Here is a 22,487-nt window from a genome sequence, read left to right as displayed (position 1 = left end):
ATTATATTTCTCACCACTTAACAGATTGCACTGTTACATGGTCTACCATTTTATTTTCAATGTTTTAGACACAAAAAATTATGCTAGGCAGTGATTAGAGCCCGAACTTTGCTCTTGTTCTTGTTTGGTGGATGTTGCAAGATCCTGGTGGTGGGTCTCACATACATGTAAGCATCCTCACCAGCTGTCATAAGATGATAATCAAGCGCCTTTGTCCATGTTCTCTCTTATCCTGTCCACAGAACTTTTGCGACTTTCAGGACCAGTCATGCAGCAGCCGCAGCCGCAGCCGCCCCAGCCGCCCCAGCCGCCCCAGCCCCAACTACAGAAGCAAGTCCCGCAGCTACCAAAGCAGCTACCCCAGCTGCAGCAACCCCAGCAACAGCAGCCACATCTCCCCTTAACTAGTAACCCTCAGTCAGAGTCTGTCAACTCTTACTCTTCTTCTGGATCCACCAATCTATACATGAGACGGCCCAATCCAGTCAGTCCTTATCCAAGCTCTTCACACACTTCAGAGATATATGGAGGTGCCAACCCTATGAACCTCTATTCCACCTCATCCCAAGCTGCAAGTTCATATCTGAATTCGAACCCCATGAGCCCCTACCCTGGGCTTTTGAACCAGAATAACCAGTATCCATCATATCAATGCAACGGAAACATATCAGTGGACAGTTGCTCCCAGTATCTGGGTTCCTATTCTCCCCAGTCTCAGCCCGTGGATCTATACAGATATCCAAACCAGGATCCTCTGTCTAAGCTAAATCTACCACTTTACCAGCCGAGGTTCGGAAATAGCCAGAGTTTTACTTCTAAGTACTTAGGTTATGGAAACCAAAATATGCAAGGAGATGCCTTCAGCAGTTGTACTATTCGACCAAATGTGCACCACGTAGGGGCATTTCCTCCTTATTCCACTCATGAGATGGACGGCCACTTCATGGGAGCCGCCTCTAGATTACCACCCAATTTGAGCAATCCAAACATAGACTATAAAAATGGTGAACATCACCCGTCTTCTCACTTAATCCATAACTACGGTGCAGCTCCGAGCATGTTCAACAGCTCTCTTCACGCCCTGCATCTCCAAAACAAGGAGAACGACGTGCTTTCCCACACAGCTAACGGGCTGTCTAAGATGCTTCCCGGCCTTAACCACGACAGGACCGCCCCTGTCCAGGAGGGCTTACACAAATTTCACGACGCTAGCAGTCAGGACAGGCAGCCCTCGGCCGCCGAGGACAACGACGAGGTCTGGTCCGACAGCGAGCAGAGCTTCCTGGATCCTGACATCGGGGGCGTGGCCGTGGCTCCCACTCACGGGTCGATCCTCATCGAGTGTGCCAAGCGCGAGCTGCACGCCACCACCCCCTTGAAGAACCCCAACAGGAATCACCCCACCAGGATCTCGCTCGTCTTCTACCAGCACAAGAGCATGAATGAGCCGAAGCACGGCTTGGCGCTCTGGGAAGCCAAAATGGCCGAGAAGGCCCGCGAGAAAGAGGAAGAGTGTGAGAAGTACGGCCCGGACTACGTGCCTCAGAAAACCCACGGCAAGAAAGTGAAGCGGGAGCCCACTGAGCCGCATGAGCCTTCCGAGCCCACGTACCTGCGCTTCATCAAGTCCCTCGCCGAAAGGACCATGTCCGTGACCACAGACTCCACAGTAACGACATCTCCATATGCCTTCACTCGGGTCACAGGGCCTTATAACAGATATATATGATGTCGCCCCTCGGGTTGGTTACCTCATTTGAAAAGACCACAACCAGCCTATCCGTAGTGTAGTTCTCATGACGCGGGCAGTGGGGAAAGGACACAGTGTTCCTGACAAATATGGGGGGAAGAACCTCTGCTCACCAGCGAAAAAAGAGGTCCTCTCACCATAGCACTTAATTTCCCCTGACTCCTAAGTGGTCACAGATGGAATCTAGGCAAAAGACCAAAGCATTCTATGCAAAATGAAGGTGGAGAAAAAAGTGTTCCACAATTTACATTGTTAAACACTGGTTCTGTTATTGGATGAGATGATACGTAAATGTGATACCCCTCCCCTTACAACTCTACACATCTGTGACCACTTTTAATAATGCCAAGTTTGCATAGTCATGGAACGCAAATCAAACAAGTACTGTATTATTACAGGGGCAGGAATCTTAAAATACCATCTGGTGCTGAATATATGATATATTGAAATACTGGAATTATGGCTTTTTAACATGCAGTTTTTACTGTAATCTTAATATTAACTTTTATTTATCAGAATAGCTACAGGAAGCATAAATGGACAGCGAAACACTGAATTTGTTTGGATGTTCTAAGAAATGGTGCTAAGAAAATGGTGTCTTTAACAGTTGAAAATTTAATGCCTTTGTATCATCAAGATGCTACCAGTGTACTCCAATGCCCTTGAATAATGGGGGTACCTTTTCATTCAAGTTTTTAATCATAATTACCTATTCTTACATGAGCTTAGTTTTTAAAATGTGGACATTTTAAAGGCCTCTGGATTTTGCTCATCCAGTGAAGTCCTTGTAGGACAGTAAACGTATATATGTACATATATACACATATGTATATGTGCACAAACATGTATATGTATAAATATTTTAAATGGTGTTTTAGAAGCACTTTGTCTACCTAAGCTTTGACAACTTGAACAATGCTAAGGTACTGAGACGTTTAAAAAAAAAAAGTTTACTTTCATTTTAGGATGCAAAGTTGATTTTTTTAAGGAAACAAGGAAAGCTTTTAAAATATTTTTGCTTTTAGCCATGCATCTGCTGATGAGCAACGTGTCCATTTTTAATATAGCCAGTTACATCCAAAAATGGGGCTTACTGGATTCAAGGGAATACGTTAGTCCACAAAACATGTTTTCTGGTGCTCATCTCACATGCTATACTGTAAAACAGTTTTATACAAAATTGTATGACAAGTTCATTGCTCAAATATGTAGGTTTTAAGAATTGTCTATTAGCAGCAGGTAATAACCGCATGCTACAGACTCATCAAAGCTAGTTCACTTAAGCCAGCGCTATTGTATAGATCTGTGTGCTCTTCAGCAAACCGAATGGCAGTCTGCCTTTTGCTGATAATTGTACATTGTGATGTTGTCATTCCTTAGCTTAAGTGTCCTCGTCACCAGGAAGATTGAGCAGACTGATGCCTGCGTAAGATGAGTATAAACAGGGTTAGTTCCATGTGAATCTGTTAATTAAAAAGAAAAAAAAAAAAAACAAAAACAGGCAGCTGGTTTGCTGTGGTGGTTTTAAATCATTAATTTGTATAAAGAAGTGAAAGAGATGTATAGTAAGTAAATTAAATTGTAAACAAAACTTTTTTAACGCAATGCTTTAGTATTTTAGTACTGTAAAAAGAAATTAAATATATACATATATATATATATGGATTTGAAGCAGAATTCACATCATGATGGTGCTACTCAGCCTGCTACAAATATATCATAATGTGAGCTAAGAATTCATTAAAGGTTTGAGTGATGTTCCTACTTGTCATATACCTCAACACTAGTTTGGCAATAGGATATTGAACTGAGAGTGAAAGCTTATAGCATTGTGTACCATCATTTTTTTCCAAGTCTTTTTTTTTAATTATTATTAAAAAAAAATACCTTTTTTCGATACTTGATTTCTTAGCAAGTATAACTTGAACTTCAACCTTTTTGTTCTAAAAATTCAGGGATATTTCAGCTCATGTTCTCCTTATGCCAATATGTCACCTGTGTTTATGTAAAATTGTTGTAGGTTTAATAAATATATTTTTTTCAGGGATTTAACCCTTTTATTTCAAATCCCTCCTATTTTTACTTGTATATGTCCTGATGTAACTAAAACTAATTTTGTAAATCTGTTGGCTCTTTTTATTGTAAAGAAAAGCATTTTAAAAGTCTGGAGAATCTTTTGACTGTTTCAAGCAGAAAAAAATTACATGAAAATAGAATGCACTGAGTTGATAAAGGGAAAATTGTAAGGCAGGAGTTTGGCAAGTGGCTGTTGGCTAGAGTCTTCAACTCTCTAAATAAAGATGTCTTGATCCTGTAATCAGTACAGGTACAGATCCACGAGGACTTCCCTACACAGGCAGAACACTTAGGGGTATGGTGTGCAATCGACTGTACAGCTACATCTTGGTCTAGGTTCATTTTTGCTTACTAATCTTTCAAATAAATCCTTAATCAAAGGAGGACTTTGAGTTTTATTGGTCAGATCTTTATAACATGGCTTTTGTCTTAAAAAAAAATCCTCCCATTTTTGGCTGTGACCAGTTTACAAACATTTCAAAAATGTTTGCTTTGAATATGTCAAACTGCATGATTTTAATATTTTGCCTATGCCATATATCTAACCCCAAATATTTGGTTACTACATGCACATTAGTTGGTTTTGAGTCAGCCACCCTATATGAATGGATATTTGGTTTCTGTATCATCCACTGTCATCTGTCAAACTGCTGGCCAACAAGAGCAGGAAATATAGTTTGGGGGAGGTTGAGGAGAGGTTAGGTAGGGAGGAGGAGAGGAAGTTGAGTGGCATATTGTAAATATCAGATTTATAACTGTAAATATCAAACCTGCCTCAGTTAGAATGAATGGAAAGCAGATCTCCAATTTGCTTATATAGGAATATCAGGTTGACTATATAGCCATACTTGAAAATGCTTCTGAGTGGTGTCAACTTTACTTGAATGAATTTTTCATCTTGATTGACGCACAGTGGTGTACAGCTCACTTCTAAAGCTAGTGGTTAACTTGTGTAGGAAACTTTTGCAGTTTGACACTAAGATAATGAACTCTGTGTGCATTTTTCTATGCTTTTTTTTAAAAAAAACTTAGTTTCATTTCCTTTTCATCAGATGTTTGATTTGTCTATAAAAATCGGATGGTTATAAATACTGTAAGTATTGTAATGTTATGAATGCCGGTTATTTGAAAGCGTTTATTATTATATCATTCCTGATAACGCTATGTGAGTGTTTTTAATAAAATTTATATTTATTTAATGCACTCTAAGTATTGTCCTGTTGAAATTTCTGTTTACTGCCTGAATTACTGCTGCCTCAGTGAGGCAAAAGGGAATGAAGAGATTGTTTTTTAAAGATACTTTTTAGATGGTTATTCTTGACCTTTTTTTTATTGCAGTTTAGTTGACTTACAATGTTGTTTCAGTTTCTGGTGAACAGCAAACTGATTCAGTTATACATATATCTATATTCTTTTTCATTATAGGTTATTACAAGATACTGAATATAGTTCTCTGTGCTATACAGTAGGACCTTGTTGTTCATCTGTTTTATATACAGTAGTTTGTATCTGCTAATCCCAAACTCTTAATTTAGCCTTACCCACCCTTTCCCCTTGGGTAACCATAAGTTTGCTTTCTATGTTTGCAAGTCTGTTTCTGTTTTGTAAGTTCATTTGTGTTATTTTTTTAGAGTCCACATATAAGTGATATCCTATGGTATTTTTCTTTCTGTCTTACTTCACTTAGACTATGGCTGAGTAATATTCTTGTGTGTGTGTGTGTGTGTGTGTGTGTGTGTGTACACCACAACTTCTTCATCTAATTAGATGGTTATTCTCTGTGTGTATGTATATGTGTGTATGTATATGTGTGTATGTATGTGTGTGTGTATATATATATATACATACTTCTTCATTTAATTAGATGGTTATTCTCAATTCTCAATATCTAAGGTAACATCCAAATAATTAAGGCCAAGATATTTCTCTGGTTGAATAGTTTAGTCAGTCAATTGACTTATTTTTCAAGCTTAATTTTTAACCTATTCACTTTGAGTATGGAGCCAGCATAAGTCAGGAACGGAGTCACAGCACTTCTGCTGACCTTAGGCTGACCGGCCCTCCTGATGTATAGTCTGAGGGCTGTTGACGACAACAGGGACACTGGGGTTGAGTTCATATTGCTTTGGTCTAAGGCCAGCCTTGTTCTCAGATTCTTATCTTCCTCTTCATGTCCACTCTCCAAGGAAGACTCCTTCCTCTCACTGCCTGTCCGAAAGGAGGCAGCATTAGGCAAGAGGAATGGGAAGAGGTGGCCTGAGAGGCCCCAGAAGAATGTGCATGCCCTCATCCATCCCACATGGCTTCAGAGAGCTTGAAGTTAGATTGTCTCTATCTCCGCCCCTTCCCCTGTCATGTGAACCACCCCTCACACAGCACCATGCACTCCTGCTGAAACACTTTTAGAAACACAAGATTTAAACACAGTGACTAGTTCTAGTTACGGTGGGTCTTCCAACCCCCACCCCCACCCCTTCCCAAATTGGTAGAGAATCATTTTCACTACGTGTGAAGTAAGGGACTTCCCTTTCCCATGATTTCTTCTCTGTTCAGCCTGGGCCAAACAGTCATTTCTAAGCCCGGAAAATGACTGCCGTTTAATAACCTTTGAATCACTGACCAGGTGATTCCTCCAGCACCCTACTCAAAGCCAGGATATGAAGAGAAGCAACATCACCATTTTAAAAGCAGTGATCCAATGATTTGATTTTTTTTTTAATTTCAACCCTTTGGGAATACTGTCAACCCTCGTTTCATGATCCATCCTCCGGCTGAAACTTGGGAGCCTCCGACTCTCCACATTTGCTAGTCTCCAGTGCCCAGAGCAACGGGAATTTAAAGTTCTGTGAGCGCAAAAGCTTTTCCCTCCAGGGGCGGTCCTGACTGACCCCACCAGCGGAGGCTGGTGATGCCAGCGCGCTGTAAATGACGCACTGCTGCTTGTGAGTGGAGGTGGACTTGAACGCGGGAGACAGCTGGCAATGACAGATGAGCCCGCATCACAAAGCTTTATTGGCCCCTTGCCTCCTCTGGAAATAATTGCCAAGAATGAACCTTTTCAGGCAAGCAGACGTGCACACAGCTGCTCTGTCACCCAGGACCACATGCACCTTTCCTCAGTCTCTCCCGTTGGGTTTATCATAAAAGCCCTCCTGCTTTGGGTAATTCTAGCTCCGCTTTGACTCCTGCCTGATCCTCCCACTCTGTACTCAGAGCAGCTGTGTGAGAACCAGATTCAGTGAGAAAGGCCTTATTCATCAAGGCACCTACTCCTCAGGCTACTGTGAATTTAATCTTTTTTTTTTTTTAAAGGCCACCTGGAGGTGAGTATACAACAACAACAAAACAAAACAAAACAAAACAAAACAAAACAAAACAAAAAGAGGAAGAAGGCGTCTAGGGGAGGGTCTTTTCTTTCCAAAATGAACGCGAGGGGAGAGTGCTGGTCCCACGAAGACCTTTGCTCACAAACTTCAGTCACTCAGCTTTGCAGTAAGGAGTTGAGACACTTCCTCCTTCCCTCTGTCTCTCCCTCCCTCCCTTCCTCCCTCTCCTGAGAAACACACTCTCTAGTTGTTAGAGTGGTGAAAAAACATTCACAAAAGATGCCTAGAAAAGAATTAACTGCAATTATAGATTATTTCAGTTTTACCAGCACTCTTCAGTTTCGAAGAATAAAGGTACTTTTGTTCCCATATTTCTGAGGCCACCTGCCTGCATTTCCCTCTCCTATCAGGCAGTTTCTCACAAATGTCCAGGATTCCTTCTTGAAAGGGGCCACTCTTACACACACACTCGACGAATATGCTTTCTTTAGGGGGCTTTTATGCTGTTTCAAAAGGATTTCTTGACTCAACTTGTCATTTTCCTCTCTAATCAATTCTTAATTCAAACAGAAATGAGATTACTACTCAGGTGCTGGGTAAAATTTCGTAGTTACAGAAAGATACTCCACATCTTTCCCTACTCCCACGAGAATGAATTCTGATCATTTAAATTCACTTAATGAAGGATCTATAGGCATATCCATTGAGCACTTGCTTTTATTCCTTGCACAGAAGAGTCACATTAATAGAAATCTGAGTGGAGTTGCTTGAAACTTGAGACGCCTGTGGTGGCCTAACCCCTCTCTCATGGGGAGCTCTGGATTGAGCTTTAAGGACGGCGATGAAGTAGGAGCAGCAGTGTAGCAGAAAGCACCTGGCTTTGGACGCAGCCTTGCACTTTTACCAGTTAGGCTTCAACTGCAAAAACCAATAAAATAGTGCATGCCTCACAGGGATGTGGTGAGGACTAGTGAGAATGTAAAACTTCAGTCACCAACTAGAATAAACAGTTGTTCTTACAGTTTATGTTTTCCCTCTCCCTGCCCTTTGCTTCATGTTAGGAGGGGCATCCACTGACCACACCTTAGGGCTCACCTTGCTGACTCCCGAAGCCCTGTCCCTTCTCCCCACGGTAGGACCCCTCATTCCCTCCCCTGACCAAACAGATTTACATAGCAGCATAAGAGCTCTTGATCATGAGGCAGCATTAGGACCTCAAAGCTACAAGAAGACAGTGACAAAACAAGGAAATAATCCTCTGTCCTGTGATCTCATAAAGCCTCAAACTGATTTCCAGATGAGTTAATCCCCTAGAGATTATGTGAAAACTCCAGTAGTTGGAATGACGTCACAGTTCTTAACATACCAAATACATATCAAAGACCAATAAAATGTCCAAACCATTTGAGAGTTAAAAGCAAAGGGAAAAAAAAATCAACCAATATTATATTTTTATTTCCTTTACTTACAGTGTCACATACTAACAGATATAGTTCATGGAATTATTGTTTACAATATCCATCTTTCAAATTTGAATAAAATATTTTAGGGTGGAGTATATTAAAATAGAAGGGAGTTATGTTTTAAGTATTATGTATCACCGACTTAAAAATGTTTTCATTTTTGAATTCCCTAGGAAGTGACTTACAATAAGGAACTACAGCTCTGGGTTCAAGTCCTGGCTATTACTAGCCATACGACCCTGGGCTAGCTAGGTGCTAATCCTTCCTCTCTTTTCCTCAATTTCTGCCCCTGGAGAATGAAAATAACAATACCTATCTCACAAGGTTGTTGTGAGGAACAAATAAGTTCATTTAAAGCACATTAAAAAGACCTCTAAAAAACTCAACTATTATAATTATGTTCATTAGTTCAGCTGAGACTAATTTCCTACTATAGTGGCTTTATTTTACACATTTTAAAGTCATTAGTGAGAAAGAGGAAGTACTTATTAACTGTACAAGAGCATGGATAAGCAGATTTGAATAAGACCTTAGAGATCACTTCCCAGCACCCTGGTTTTATGTAATCATTCATTCATTCACATATAGTTTTGAACACTCACTCTTAAACATTGTGTCAAGTACATTTCTAGTAGTTAAGCATCTGGCAATGAGCAAAACCAATCTTCCTGGATAACTCTGTTAAGAATGGATTTTAAAAGGCAAATACAGATCTAAGCTCATGAAGTTAGTAAGTCATCTCAAAATTCTAATCCAAAATGTTCTTATCCAAGACACATATTAATTAAACTCTATAAAACCAAAAATAAAAACAGAATTCAAAAGGTGAGAGAAAAAATTGTCTCATACAAAGGAACCTCCATAAGGTTATCAATGGATTTCTCAGCAGAGACCTTACAAGCCAGGAGAGAACGGGATAATATATGCAAAATCCTAAAAGAAAGAAACTGCCAACCAAGAATATTTTACCATGCAAAAATTGCTCTTCAGAAATGAACGTGAAATAAAGACCTTCCCTAACAGACAAAAGCTAAGGGAATTGATCACCATGAAACCAGCTTACAAGAAATGCTGAAATGAGTCTTTGAGTTGAAACAAAAGAATGCTAACTACTAAAATAAAACATAAAATGTACCACACACTGGTAAAGGGTAACATATAGTCAAATTGAGAATACTCTAATACTGTAACATGGTGATGTGCCAACTACTTACCTCTAAAATAATAGTTAAAGCACAAAAGCATAAAAATAGCTCTAGTTTCAACAATTTGTTAATGGATACACAATAAAAAAAAGATGGTAAATGATGACATCAGAAATATAAAAGCAGGGAGTAAAAATATAGTTTTTGTATGCAATCAAAGTTAAATTATTATCAGGGTAAATTAGACTGTTACGTACACAAGATGTTTTATGTAAACCTTGTGGGGAACACAAGCCAGAATCTACAATAGATACATAAATTAAGAGCAGGAAATCAAAACATTACACTTCAGAAAGTCATCAACTTACAAAGAAAGGCAGCAAAGAAAGAAAGAAAGAAAAGAGAAAGAAAACTTCAAAACTTACCTATCAATAATTAAATATTACTTTGTTGAATTCCCCAATGAGAAGGCACAGAGTGACTAAATGCATTAAAAAACTGTATGCTTACAAGAGACTCAGTTCAGCTTTAAGGACACACATGATCTCAAATGAAGGTGGATATATTCCATCTAAGTGGAAACCAAAAGAGACCAGGGGTAGCTATACTTAATATCAGAAAAAATAAACTTTAAGCCAATAGTGATAACAAGAGGAAAAGATGGACATTATATTGATAAAGGTATCAATTTATTAAGAAGATAAAACACTTATAAATATATATGCCCTTAACATCAGAATACCTTAAATATTTTAAGCAAATACTAACAGGTCTGAAGGGGGAAGCAGATAATAATATATTAAGAGTAGGGGACTTCAATACTCCATTTTCAACAATGGAGAAATTATCAAAACAGGAAAAACAAGGAAACGTTAGACTTGAATCAAACTTTAGACCAAATAAACTTAACAGACACATACAGAATATTAATCTAACAGCAGCAGAATACAGTTTCTTCTCAAGCTCTAATATAACTTTCTTCAGAATAGATCACATTACGAAATAAGTCTTAGCAAATACAAGAAGACTGAAATAACAGTAAGTATATTTTCCAGCCACAATAGTATGAAACTAGGAATCAGTAACAAGAGGAAACCTGGAAATTTTGCAAGTACATGCAGATGAAGCAACATAGTCATGAAAACCTAATGGATCAAAAAAAAAAAAAAAAGGAAAAGGAAAATCAAATATATTAGAAACATAAAAATGGAGGTACAACATATAAAACATTATAGGATGCTCCAAGAGCAGTCTAAGAGGGATGTTTATATATGCATATATTAATACATATATTAAGAAAAAAGAAATCTCAAACAATTTTATACCTCAAACTAGAAAAAGAACATATAAAACTAAAGTTAGAAGAAGGAAGATAATAACAAGTATCTGAGCATAAATAAATGAGAGACCATAAAACAATAAAAAAAAAATCAATGAAATTAAGAGCTTTTTTTTGAAAAAATTAAAAATTTATGGACTTCTAGTTAGACTTACTTAAAAAAACTGAAAGAGGACTGAGGACTCAAAATCAGAAATGAAATAGGAGACATTACAACTGATACCACAGAAATACAAAGTATCATGAGAGACTAGTAAAACCAATTATATGCCCCAAACTGGATAACCTAGAAGAAATGGATAAATTTCAAGAAATGGAAAACTTTCCAGAAAGACTCAATCATAAACAGCCAGGAAATCTGAACAGACTAATAACGAGTAAGCAGAGTGAATTAGTAATCAAACCTCCCAACAAATAAAAGTCCAGGACCAGACTGCTTCACTAGTGAATTCTACCAAATATTTAAAGAAAAAAAATCCACTTACATCAATGGATAGATCATCCAGGCAGAAAATCAATAAGGACACAGCTGCCTTAAATGACACATTAGACCAGGACTTAATATCTGTAGAACATTCTACCTCCAAAAAAGCAGAATACACCTTCTTTTCAGGTTCACATAGAACTTTCTCCAAGACAGATCATGTGCTAGGCCACAAAACAAGTATCAAATTTACCAAGATTAAAATTACATAAAGCATCTTTTCTGACCACAAATAGTATGAAACTAAAAATAATTATAGGAAGAAAACTGGAAAAGCACAAATATGTGGAGACAAACAACATATTACTAAAAAAAAACCAATGAGTCAATAGAGAAAACAAAGAAGAAATAAAAAAAAAAAAAACCTTGAGATTAATAAAAATAGAAAAATAATATTCAAAAATCCACAGGACACAGCAAAAGCAGTTATAAAAGGGAAGTTTATAGCAATACAGGCCTACATCAAGAAACAAGAAAAATCTCAAATAACCTTTCTGTCTAAAGAGTTTAGAAGAAAAAGAACAAAGTCCCAAATCAGCAGAAGGAAGGAAATAAAGATCAAAAACAAAATAAATAAAATAGAGACAAAAAAAAAATAGGAAGTATCAATGAAATTAAGTTTCTTTTTTACAAAATAGAAATTGATAAGCCTTTAGCCAAACTCATCAAAAAAGAGGGCTCAAATAAATAAAATTAATAATGAAAAAGGAGAAGTTATAACCTATATTACAGAAATACAATGAAGAGTTACATGTCAAAAAATTGAACCACCTAGAAGAAATAAATACATTCCTAAAACATACAATCTTCCCAGACTATATCAGGAAGAAATAGAAAATCTGGATGATCCTTTACTAGTAATAAAATTGAATCAGTAATCAAGAAACTCCCAACAAACAGGACCAGACCTCTTCACCAGAAAATTCTACCAAACATTTACAGAAGAGTTAATACCTATCTTTTTCTATTCCAAAAAAGTAAAGACTAGGGAACACTTCCAAATTCATTCTACAAGGCCAGTCTTACACTGATACAAAAACCAGATGACATTAAAAAAATAAATAAAATAAAATGAAGAATATTACAGGCCAATATCCTTGATGAACATAAATGTAAAAATCCTCAACAAAACATTAGCATATCAAATTCAACAATATATAAAAAGAATCATACATCATGAGCAAGTGGGATTTATTCCAGGGATGCAAAGATGGTTCCATATCCATAGATCAGTCAATGTGACACACCATATTAACAAAATAAAGGGTAAAAATTACATGATAATCTCAACAGATGCAGAAAAAGCATTTGACAAAATTCAACATCTATTTAAGATAAATGCTCTCAACAAAGTTGGTATAGAGGGAACATACCTTAATATAATAAAAGCTATTTATGACAAACCCACAACCAACATCATTCTCACTGGTGACAAGCTGAAAGCTTTTCCTGTAAGATCAGGAACAAAACAAGGATGTTCACCCTCACCACTTCCATTTAACATAGTGTTGGAAGTCCTAGCCACAACAATCAGACAAAGGAAAAAAAGGCATTTGAAGGGAAGAATTACAGCTGTCATTATTTGAAGATGACATGTTACTATGTACAGAAAACCCTAAAGACTCCACCAAAATCAAGAGCCCAGAAATGAACTCCACACATATAAGGCAAACTATATCTGACAAGAGAACCAAGAATATTCAATGTGGGAAAAGGGTTGGGAAAACTGGATAAACATGTGTAGAATGGAATTGGACCCCTATGTTAGGCCACTCAGAAAAAAGTAACTCAACTGAATTAAAGACTTAAATTGAAGACCTAAAGCCATTATACTTGTAGAAGAAAACTTAGGAAGAAATCTCCCTGACATTTGGTCTTGGCTATGATTTCCTGGATAAGACAACAAAAGCACAAGCAGCAAAAGCAAAAATGTGTGACCACATCCAACTGAAAAGCTTCTGCACAGCAAAAGAAACAATCAACAAAGTGAAAAGACAACCTATAGAATGGGAGAAAGTATTTGCAAATCATGTATCTGACAAACAGTTAATATCCAAAATACAGTCAGTCCTTCCTTATCTGTGGGCAATAAGCTCCAAGACCCACTACTGGATGTCTGAAACCGCAGATGGTATCAAACTCTATACATATTTCTTTTCTACACATACATACCTATGATAAGGCTTAACTTATAAATTAGGCACAGTAAGAGATTAACAGCAATAACTAATCATAGAATTGTAACAATATGCTGTAACAAACCTTATGTGAATGTAATCTCTAATGATAAAATGATAAAACGCCTACATGCTGAGAGGAAGTGAGGTGAATGACGTAGGCACTGTAACCTAGTGTTAGGCTCTGATTGGCCGACTGACAATCCATCAGCAGCAGGGTCATCTGCTTTAGGTGATTTCGAATCATTGAGCCAAGATGATGTCAATGTTTGGGGATCTTGGGCAGGACAGAGCAGGACTGCATGAGGTTTCATTATGCTGCTCAGATCAGTGCAGAATTTAAAACTTATGAACTATTTCTTTCAGAAATAGTCCATAATATTTCCAGAATATTCCATTTACTATTTTTGGACCTTGGTTGACAGGGAATAACTGAAACCACAGATAAGGGGGGACTACTGTACATCAAGAATTCAAGCAACTCAAAAGCAAAAAATAAACGACAATCTGATTGAAAATACGCAAACTGAATAAACAGTTTTCCAAAGACGACGTACAGATGGCTAACAGGTACATGAAAAATTGCTTGACATTACTAATCATAAGGGAAATGCAAATCAAAACCACAATAAGATATCATGTCACACCTGTTAGAATGACTATCATCAAAAAGAGAACAAGTTTTGGTGAGGGTGTAGAGAGGAATCCTTGTGCACTGTTGGTGGGAATGTAAATTCATGCATCCTCTGCGGAAAACAGTATGGAGGTTCCTCAAAAAAATTAAAAATGGAACTACCATATGAACTAGGAGTCCACTTCTGGGTGTATATCCAAAGTAATTAAAACTAGGATCTCATAGAGATATCTGAACTCCCATGTACATTGCAGCATTACTCACAATAACCAAGATATGGAAACAACTTAAGTGTCTGTCAGTGGATGAATAGATGATTCACCCATGAGAAAAAAAAGGAAATCCTGCCATTTGCAACTACTTGGATGAACCTTGAGGGTACCATGCTAAGTGAAGTATGTCAGACAGAGAAAGATAAACAACTGTGTGATCTCATTTATATGCAGAATCAAAAAAAAGTCAAACTCAGAAACAGAAAGTAGAATGGTTGTTATTGGTCAAAGGGTATAAACTTCCAGTTACAAGATTAACATGTTTGGGGATCTAATGTAAGCATGGTTGTTTTAGCTAATAATGCTGTATTATATATACTTGAATGACAAGATTAACATGTTTGGGGATCTAATGTAAGCATGGTTGTTTTAGCTAATAATGCTGTATTATATATACTTGAATGTTGCTAAGAAAATAGATCTTAAGCATTCTCAACACAAAAAATGAAATAACTATATGACTGGATGGAGGTGATAGCTAAGCCTATGATGGTAATCATTTTGCAACACATAAATGTATCAAATCATACATAATATTTTGTGTCAATTAGATCTCAATAAACCTAGGGAAACAAAGCCAGAAATAAGGAGACCAGACGAAAGGCCACTGTAGGAAGCCAAGTAAGAGACCAAAGTGGTAGAGGTGATGAGAAGTGGAGGAATCAAGGATGTGGCTATGAAAGAAACAAAGAATGACCTCAAAGACTTTGGCTTGGGCAACTGGATGATTGAAATTATCATTTACTCAGGAGGAAACAATGAAATTCAGCTGGGAAAACTTTAGGAGAAGGTTTGGAGGCTGGGAAGAGTTAGGAGTTCAAAGATGTTCAGTTTGAGATGCTTACCAGATACTCAAGTGGAGGTACTGCAAAGTCAATTGGTAACAAAGTCTTCTTCAGAGAAGAATGGCTGGAGATTCAAATGTGGAAGTCATATCAGCATAAGATGGCACTAAAGCCATTAGACTACATAAAATCTCCTAAGGGGGAGTGTAGAGATGCCCAAGGACTGAGGTCTGGGCCATTTCAATATTCAGAGATTGAGATGTGGAAAAGAACCCTACAAAGAAGGCTGAAAGAGCCATTCATGACATAGGTGGCAGTGGCGGTGGGTGGAGATGTTATCTAGAAACCAAGTGAAGAAAGAGCTTTTTCTTATTTAAAAAAATAAAAAAAAAAATGATCAACTGTGTTCAGTCCTGCTCGAGGTCAACAAAAATGAGGCGTGAGAGTGGACTGCTGGGTTTAGAAACAGGCAGATCATGATTGAGAACTATAGGAGCTGTTCTGGGGGAATGGCACAAGCCAAAGCCTGACTGGACAGAGCTCAAAAGTAGAGAGGAGGATGAAGCAACATGGATGGACCTAGAGGTGATCATACTAAGTGAAGTAAGTCAGGCAGAGAAAGACAAATACCATATGTTGTCATGTATATGGGGAATCTAAAAAATGATACAAATGAACTCATTTACAAGATAGAAACAGACTTGCAGACATAGAAAATAAACTTATGGTTACCAAAAGGGAAAGCGTGGGGAGGGATAAATTAGGAGTTTGGGGTTAGCAGATACAAAACTACTATATATAAAATAGATAAAATATAAGGTCCTACTGTATAGCACGGGGAACTAAATTTACTATCTTGTAGTAACCTATAATGAAAAAGAATATGAAAAGGTTATATCCATATATATACACACACACATATTTATGTATACATATAACCGAATCACTATGCTGTACACCTGAAACTTATACAACGTTGTAAATCAACTGCACTTCAATTTTAAAAAATTTTTTTAATAAATAGAAAAAAAAAGTGGAGAAGAGAATTCAGACAGTGGGTCTCAGTGGTTGTTTCAAGGAGTTTTGCTATGAAGAGAGAAGAGAAATGAGGCGTTATCTGGAGGGAGGTGGAGGCAAGGAAAAGGCTTTTTAAGCTGGGATACCACGGAGGATCTCAGTATGCAGACTGGAATGATTCTCTACGAGACTGACTCAGTATGCAGACTGGAAGTCTCTACGAGAATTGACAAAGTGGGAGAAAGAGTAAGGGGAGAATACTGGCGTGATGTACTTGAGTAGGCAAGAGCCTTCTTTAAATTAAAAACATGACGACGAAACCAGGACCCAGGGCAGTAAAGCAACTTGGCTGAGGTCACAAGGCAGTAAGGGGTGGGCCAGGCCTTCCTCTACTTCCTTCAAGAGGTTTCCACCCAATCACAGCTGCGGATCCCACAACTAAAGGCAGAAGAGACAGGCAGGTAAAAGCCCACTGACTTGATAGATTCCATCGTTGTATTAAATAAATGCTATTTGATAGCAATCAAATATGTGTCCCATTTCTAACTGAAGTGGGTTTTTTCCTTAAAAGTGCTGGTAGGTCTTTCATATGTAAAGCTCATTTGTAATTATGATAAAAATTTTGTATAGTGACAGCTCATGTCTCAAATGCTAAAAAGATAATTTGTAAATCAGAAGTAGGCAAATAATCTCTCTTACCCCAAAGGTGCACATGCAATTTCTTAACTAGGAAGCATCAACATCCCGTGCAATGCAAAGTCCCAGGCTAGTCCAGGTTGGTGTAGAACTTGGATAAGAGGAAGTTTGCAGGGGTTTACTCCTGTTTCTTTTCTTTTTTTTTTTTTAACATAATGCCATCATAAACCTTAGGAAGATAGACATTTGAGGCAGAAAATAACATTAAGTGCATTTTTAATAAAATCCACCACTGAAGTTGAGTTCGACGGGGAATTAAGTGTAAACTATAATATGGTTGGTTGGTTGTTTCTTGTCCACTTCAATTGCAGTAACTCAGTGTATCTAATAAGTATTATTATTATTGTTATTGATTAAATTATATAACCTCTTTAAGCTTTGTTTAGACACTTGGTAAATGAGGGATAACACATTTGCTGCAAAGTCGTTGCGGAGATGAAATAAAATCATTTACATAAAATAGTGTGTAGCAGCATTCTCAGGACAGAGTAAGCACTCAGGTGTAGCCTGTGCAGCCCACTTCCCGCCTCCTTCAATTCCACCCCAGGCAGTGGGGCTGGTAGGAGGAGAGCCAGGATTCTCCCCTGCCTGCTCGTCACTCTCAACAGCCAAGCATTATTATGTGCCCAGTACTGCTGAGTTACAGAAAAGCTACACCAGCGTCTGCCTTCAAAGACCTTTGTGCACAGTCAGGGTGACAGGCTTTGAGAGCGGCCCCCACCCCTGACCACATCCCTTCAGGGGTTTCTTCCTGCTCCTAAGGTCAAGTTCAACCTCCTGCCCAGGGCCTGCAGAAGCCTTTGTGATGGGTCTCTGCTTTGGGTTCTGGTCACATCTCTTGCATCTCTCTCCACACTCCTCTGCCCCCATCTTTAGTCCCACCTTACACTCTAGTCATATCGAACTCTTTTTAGTTCCTCCACAGTGGCAACTCCTTGTGAAACTTCGACTCCTCCAACCTGGGTTGGCGTCCCTCCCCACAGCCCTCTCTCCCCTCTCACACCACTCACCAGGCTACAGCCGCTTGGCTTGCTTAGCTCGTCAAAGCAGGGATGGGGGTCCTATGGGCCCTGGTTTCACTCCCCACCCACCACTTCCCACCCAATCTGGCATGTAAGAGGCATTCAAATGATATTAAATCACAATTCCCTGAAAGAACTGATTATGAAACTGCATTAAGACAAGGTTGCATAGGCTTGGAGCATGATGAAGGCTGTTGCTGTTAAGAAATGTGGAGCTCAAAGGAGGGAGACCTAGAGGCTGAGCAGCCTGGGAAAGTGACACTTCAGCAACGTGGGAATACCCAAGGGCTTTCATAAGTAGCAAGGAAGGTGGGAAACTCAAGAGCAAATCCTTGGACTTAAGAGGGGAAAAAAGGGACAAAACACAAAACGGAAGAAGAGCCAGAATCTACAAAATAATCCAGTTGATCTAAATATATTTCCTGGGTACAAACTATGTTCAGGGCAATGTGGAAGATAAACAAAGCACAGGAAAGAACTGTCACCCTTCAGAGGCTGATGATGAGAGGTGGGATGTGTGGATGACAAAGTGGAAGTGGGAAATAATTAGGCACCAAATACGTGGTTAAACACGCCTCTGGATTATTCAAAGGAACCAGGGGGCACTGGGAGGGGCCGTTCCCAGGGAAGGCTGCGTACAAGAGGTGAGATGTGAGCGGGGCTTTGCAGGATGGAGGTGACGGGACAGAGAAATGCTGCCTGAAGGGCACTCTATTTTAGGAAGCTCCCTCCACAAATATTCGGATAGGACCCTTCTCCTCTGGACAGTATTCTTTTATAAATACCAAAGGTAAAAGGACTTGGAGGCAAGTGGGTAAAGCAGACAGAAATGTGGGCTTTCAAGAACCCTGAGTTTAATTCCCAGCTCTGTGCTTTGGGAACAATCTCCTCACCCTGTAAGTGGTGGTGGCAGCATGACTCTCACGAACGTGGCAGCAAGGATGTCGTGAGCTGAGCGCTGGAACGTGTCCCACAAGATGCCTGGTGCCGAGAAGCCTGGCTCTTCCAGACAATTCAGAGAGGCTGCGGGGAGGATGAACTTGTGCTCACCAGCTAAAGATCATTCTCCGAGACAAGAGGAAGTGGAGCAGAAAGGGGAGAGGCTGCAGAAAGGCGCTTTTGAAAGAGTTAGATCAGCAGAGGAAATAACACAGGCCACGGTCATAAAAGCCCGGAGAGTATGTTGTATCTTTAAAAGCAACAGAGATGAAGCAAAGCGTTGAACTGACAGAGGAAGCTGATGACACTGAGAGAGCTCAAGGCTTGAAATAAGAGAACTGGGAAAGGGGCCAGAGGACAGAGGGCATGCATTTTCCCCCGAAACTGGGGAAGTGAAAGATCCAAACCAAGAGTTAAGTCCTGGCTAATTCTGTAAAATCAGCAAATACAGCTTTTTAAAAGACAAAACAAAACCAAAAATTGAAGTAAAAGGAGAATGGACATTTGAGGGGTATCCTGTCCCACAAAAGGACAGGTCATGGTGAGCAGCAAGGAAGAGGGGAGAGCACAGCCTTTGCTAGTGTCAGACAGATGTCTCTACCCTCACTCACCGGTATCTTCTACAAATGAGCACAAAAGCAGGAGTCACAGCGAGCCTGCAGTATTTCAGGCCCACCAAATGGAGAAGGACAAATGTTGGCCTAAGGAAAATCTAACAGGAGGAAAAAAAGAAAAAAAGAAAAACCTGCATCATTCTGAATGGTGTGTTAAAAACAGCTGGGAAGTAAACACAGTAAATCCCAGGCTGGGAGAGCTTGCCTCTGGAGAAAAGTTCCACAAATGCAGCTCACCACTTGACAGAGGAACCTAGTTCTCAGCTGGGCCAATTCAACCAAGGTCACCACCTCCTACACAGATACAGAGAACAGCTGGCATGGAGCTGACCTCTCGCTAGGTCTGTGACCCATGACTGTTGGGCCCAAAGACACAGGACATGGCTGTAGACAATCCTTCCTGACTTTATCCTGAGGCTGAAATCCAGAACATACAGGCCGGGATCCAGGTATTCTTCCTCTCTTCCTTGGCTCTGGGTCCCTGAGTCAGCCCTGGTGACGAGAGGACAAAGACTCAAAGGGTCAGTGTACACACATTTCAAGACAGCAAAGAGGTCCTGGGAAGCTGTCCAATCGCACGGTGAAGATGGCTGAAAGACAGCCATCTCCAAATCAGTACCAGCCCCGCTTTCCCCTCTGGATTTACCTAAATGCATATTCATTTTAAAACAGTTTCTTAAAGGAATCCCATGTGGAGAAGATAAATGAGAGTGGCAGTCAATGTAAGCACGGGCATGGCTGACTGTGGGGCCCGAGTTCAAATGAGGGTTTCATCAATTATGAACCTGTAATTAACTAGCAAGCTAGTTAACTTCTTCATGTTTGAGTTTCTTTACCAAGAAAGTGGGGAGAATGATACCCACAGCTCAGGAAACTGTTGAAAGGGTTAAGTAAGATCATTCATGAATGTCAGTTCTCAGCATAGTGTCTGTCCCTGTGTGCTCACTAAATGGTGCTGAGAGAAGGTTATTATTCTGTAAACCTGGGATTTCACCCGACATTGACTAATTTCAGACTAAAATGTTTTTAAAGTTTCAAAAGGTAACACAGTTCAACTAGAACTTCACTCAGCAGCATAGATGAATCTCACAAAATGTTGAACAGCAATAACAAAAAAGCCAAAAACCAAAAAGGACTTATTACACTATTTAATCCATAGAAAGTTCAAAGATAGGCAAGACAAATCCATGATATTAAGAAAGCAGGGTGGTTGTTACCCTTCAGAGAGAAGGCAGAGGGTTAGTGGTGTGTACTGATTGTCAGAGGGTGTTTTCTTTCTGTATCTAGAAGCTGGTTACATCTGTATCTGAGAGCAGGTTACAGGATGTGTCCATGCGGGAGCTCACTGACCTATATACTTAGGACGGATGCCCTTCTCTGCATGTATACTTCATTATAAAGTTCACTAAACAAAACTTTGGGGGCGGGGGTAATTAGATTTATTTACTTATTTATTTAATGGAGGAACTGGGGATTGAACCCAGGACCTCATGCATGTTAAGCACATACCCTACCACTGTAACATCCTCCCCTAAATAAAATTTTTAAATGGTTTTAAAAGTTCTCTTTTTTTCTCTCATATACTATAGGAAACTGGCTCCTCACAGTCACTCATTCATTCCACAAATACTTCTTGAAAACCTACTATGTGCCAGGCAGCATTCCAGATGCAGGGGATACAAGAGCAAACAAGACAGAGATCCTGCTTTTAGCTACAAAGGAATCTTCCTTTTTCAGGGAGGGCAGAAGGCTCGGTACGGTAGAGCGGGAAGAAGAATCCCGGCTAAAACACCTATTAATTTCCAGTTTCCTCATGAAGCAAATGGGCATGATAACTGTCTTGCCTTCTTTACAGAGAATCTTTGTATATTTTTACCCAGACCAGGTAAGGAGAAAAACCTTTCCCCTGGTATCTCATAAAGAACACAAGAGGATCACGTGAATAACACCTGCAATGAAGTCCTCATAGCAGAGGTTAGAACAGCTTCTCCCAACCCCAAATATGGCTCTCTAGATCCTCTTTATTTTGCCTTCTAATGGGGGTTTCTAATTTCATTCATGGTTTCAAAATTCCAAAATCTGGGAGAGTGCCTAAGAGTAACTTCAGTGGTGAGGTAACTCAAAATATCAATTTCCATTAATACTCCCCCAAAGTGAAGTCTTAACACCTAAGATGAAGAGTGATGTCAACAAAATTGTGGACTAGGAATCTCCAAGCCCTTACTTTCCCACAGAAACATCACACACACACACATACACACGCTAAAATAACCTTATAGGAGTGCTAGAATAAAGAAGTCAAAAGTCTACCAGCAACCAAGAGGACACCCAATCAAGAAAAAGCCACATGAAAAATGGTAGGAACCTTTGTGCTATTTTACTTGCCTTCGCTCCACCACCTCCTGGGCAAGGCAGAGTCTGAGGGAGGCAGTGTTAGTCTAGAAAAGGCCACATCTCAGTTTCCAACTCCTTCCCATGAGCCAGTGGGTCAGAGCAGATCTTATCTGCAATGTTCTAGCCTGTCTGGCATCCGCCTGAATGCCTAGTCTCTGTTTCATCCAACTTAGAGCTCAGGTGGGGAGAAGGAATGGGAGTCAGTCAAGAAAGCTACAAGGCGACTGAGACCAGTAGGTGTCCAGAGTAAGAGGTGACTGATGGAGACATACAACAGACCATCAGTAGCCCTGCTGAGAAGCTAGGTGAGACACTGTGGAGAAGTAAAACATTCAAAAGCAGCCTTGTATGTGT

At 39.4% G+C, this 22,487-nt stretch overlaps 1 protein-coding gene across 4 annotated transcripts in view; it reads left to right on the top strand.

Moving 5' to 3' along the window:
- The window catches only part of TET2 (tet methylcytosine dioxygenase 2), a 123,758-nt gene extending 118,729 nt beyond the window's left edge, over positions 1–5,029 (top strand). For all 4 annotated transcript variants that reach the window (XM_045515758.2, XM_010953619.3, XM_045515757.2 and 1 more), the window contains exon 11: positions 243–5,029. In XM_045515758.2, coding sequence (XP_045371714.2) covers positions 243–1,729 — 1,487 coding nt within the window. In that variant the 3' untranslated portion in view covers positions 1,730–5,029. The remainder of the gene's footprint in view (positions 1–242) is intronic.
- Positions 5,030–22,487: the final 17,458 nt, after the last annotated feature.

The sequence above is a fragment of the Camelus bactrianus genome, chromosome 2 (genome assembly GCF_048773025.1).
Source record: "Camelus bactrianus isolate YW-2024 breed Bactrian camel chromosome 2, ASM4877302v1, whole genome shotgun sequence".
Classification (NCBI taxonomy): Eukaryota; Metazoa; Chordata; class Mammalia; order Artiodactyla; family Camelidae; genus Camelus; species Camelus bactrianus.
Note: the sequence above shows the minus strand (reverse complement) of the source record. Positions and strands in the feature narration are given on the sequence as shown.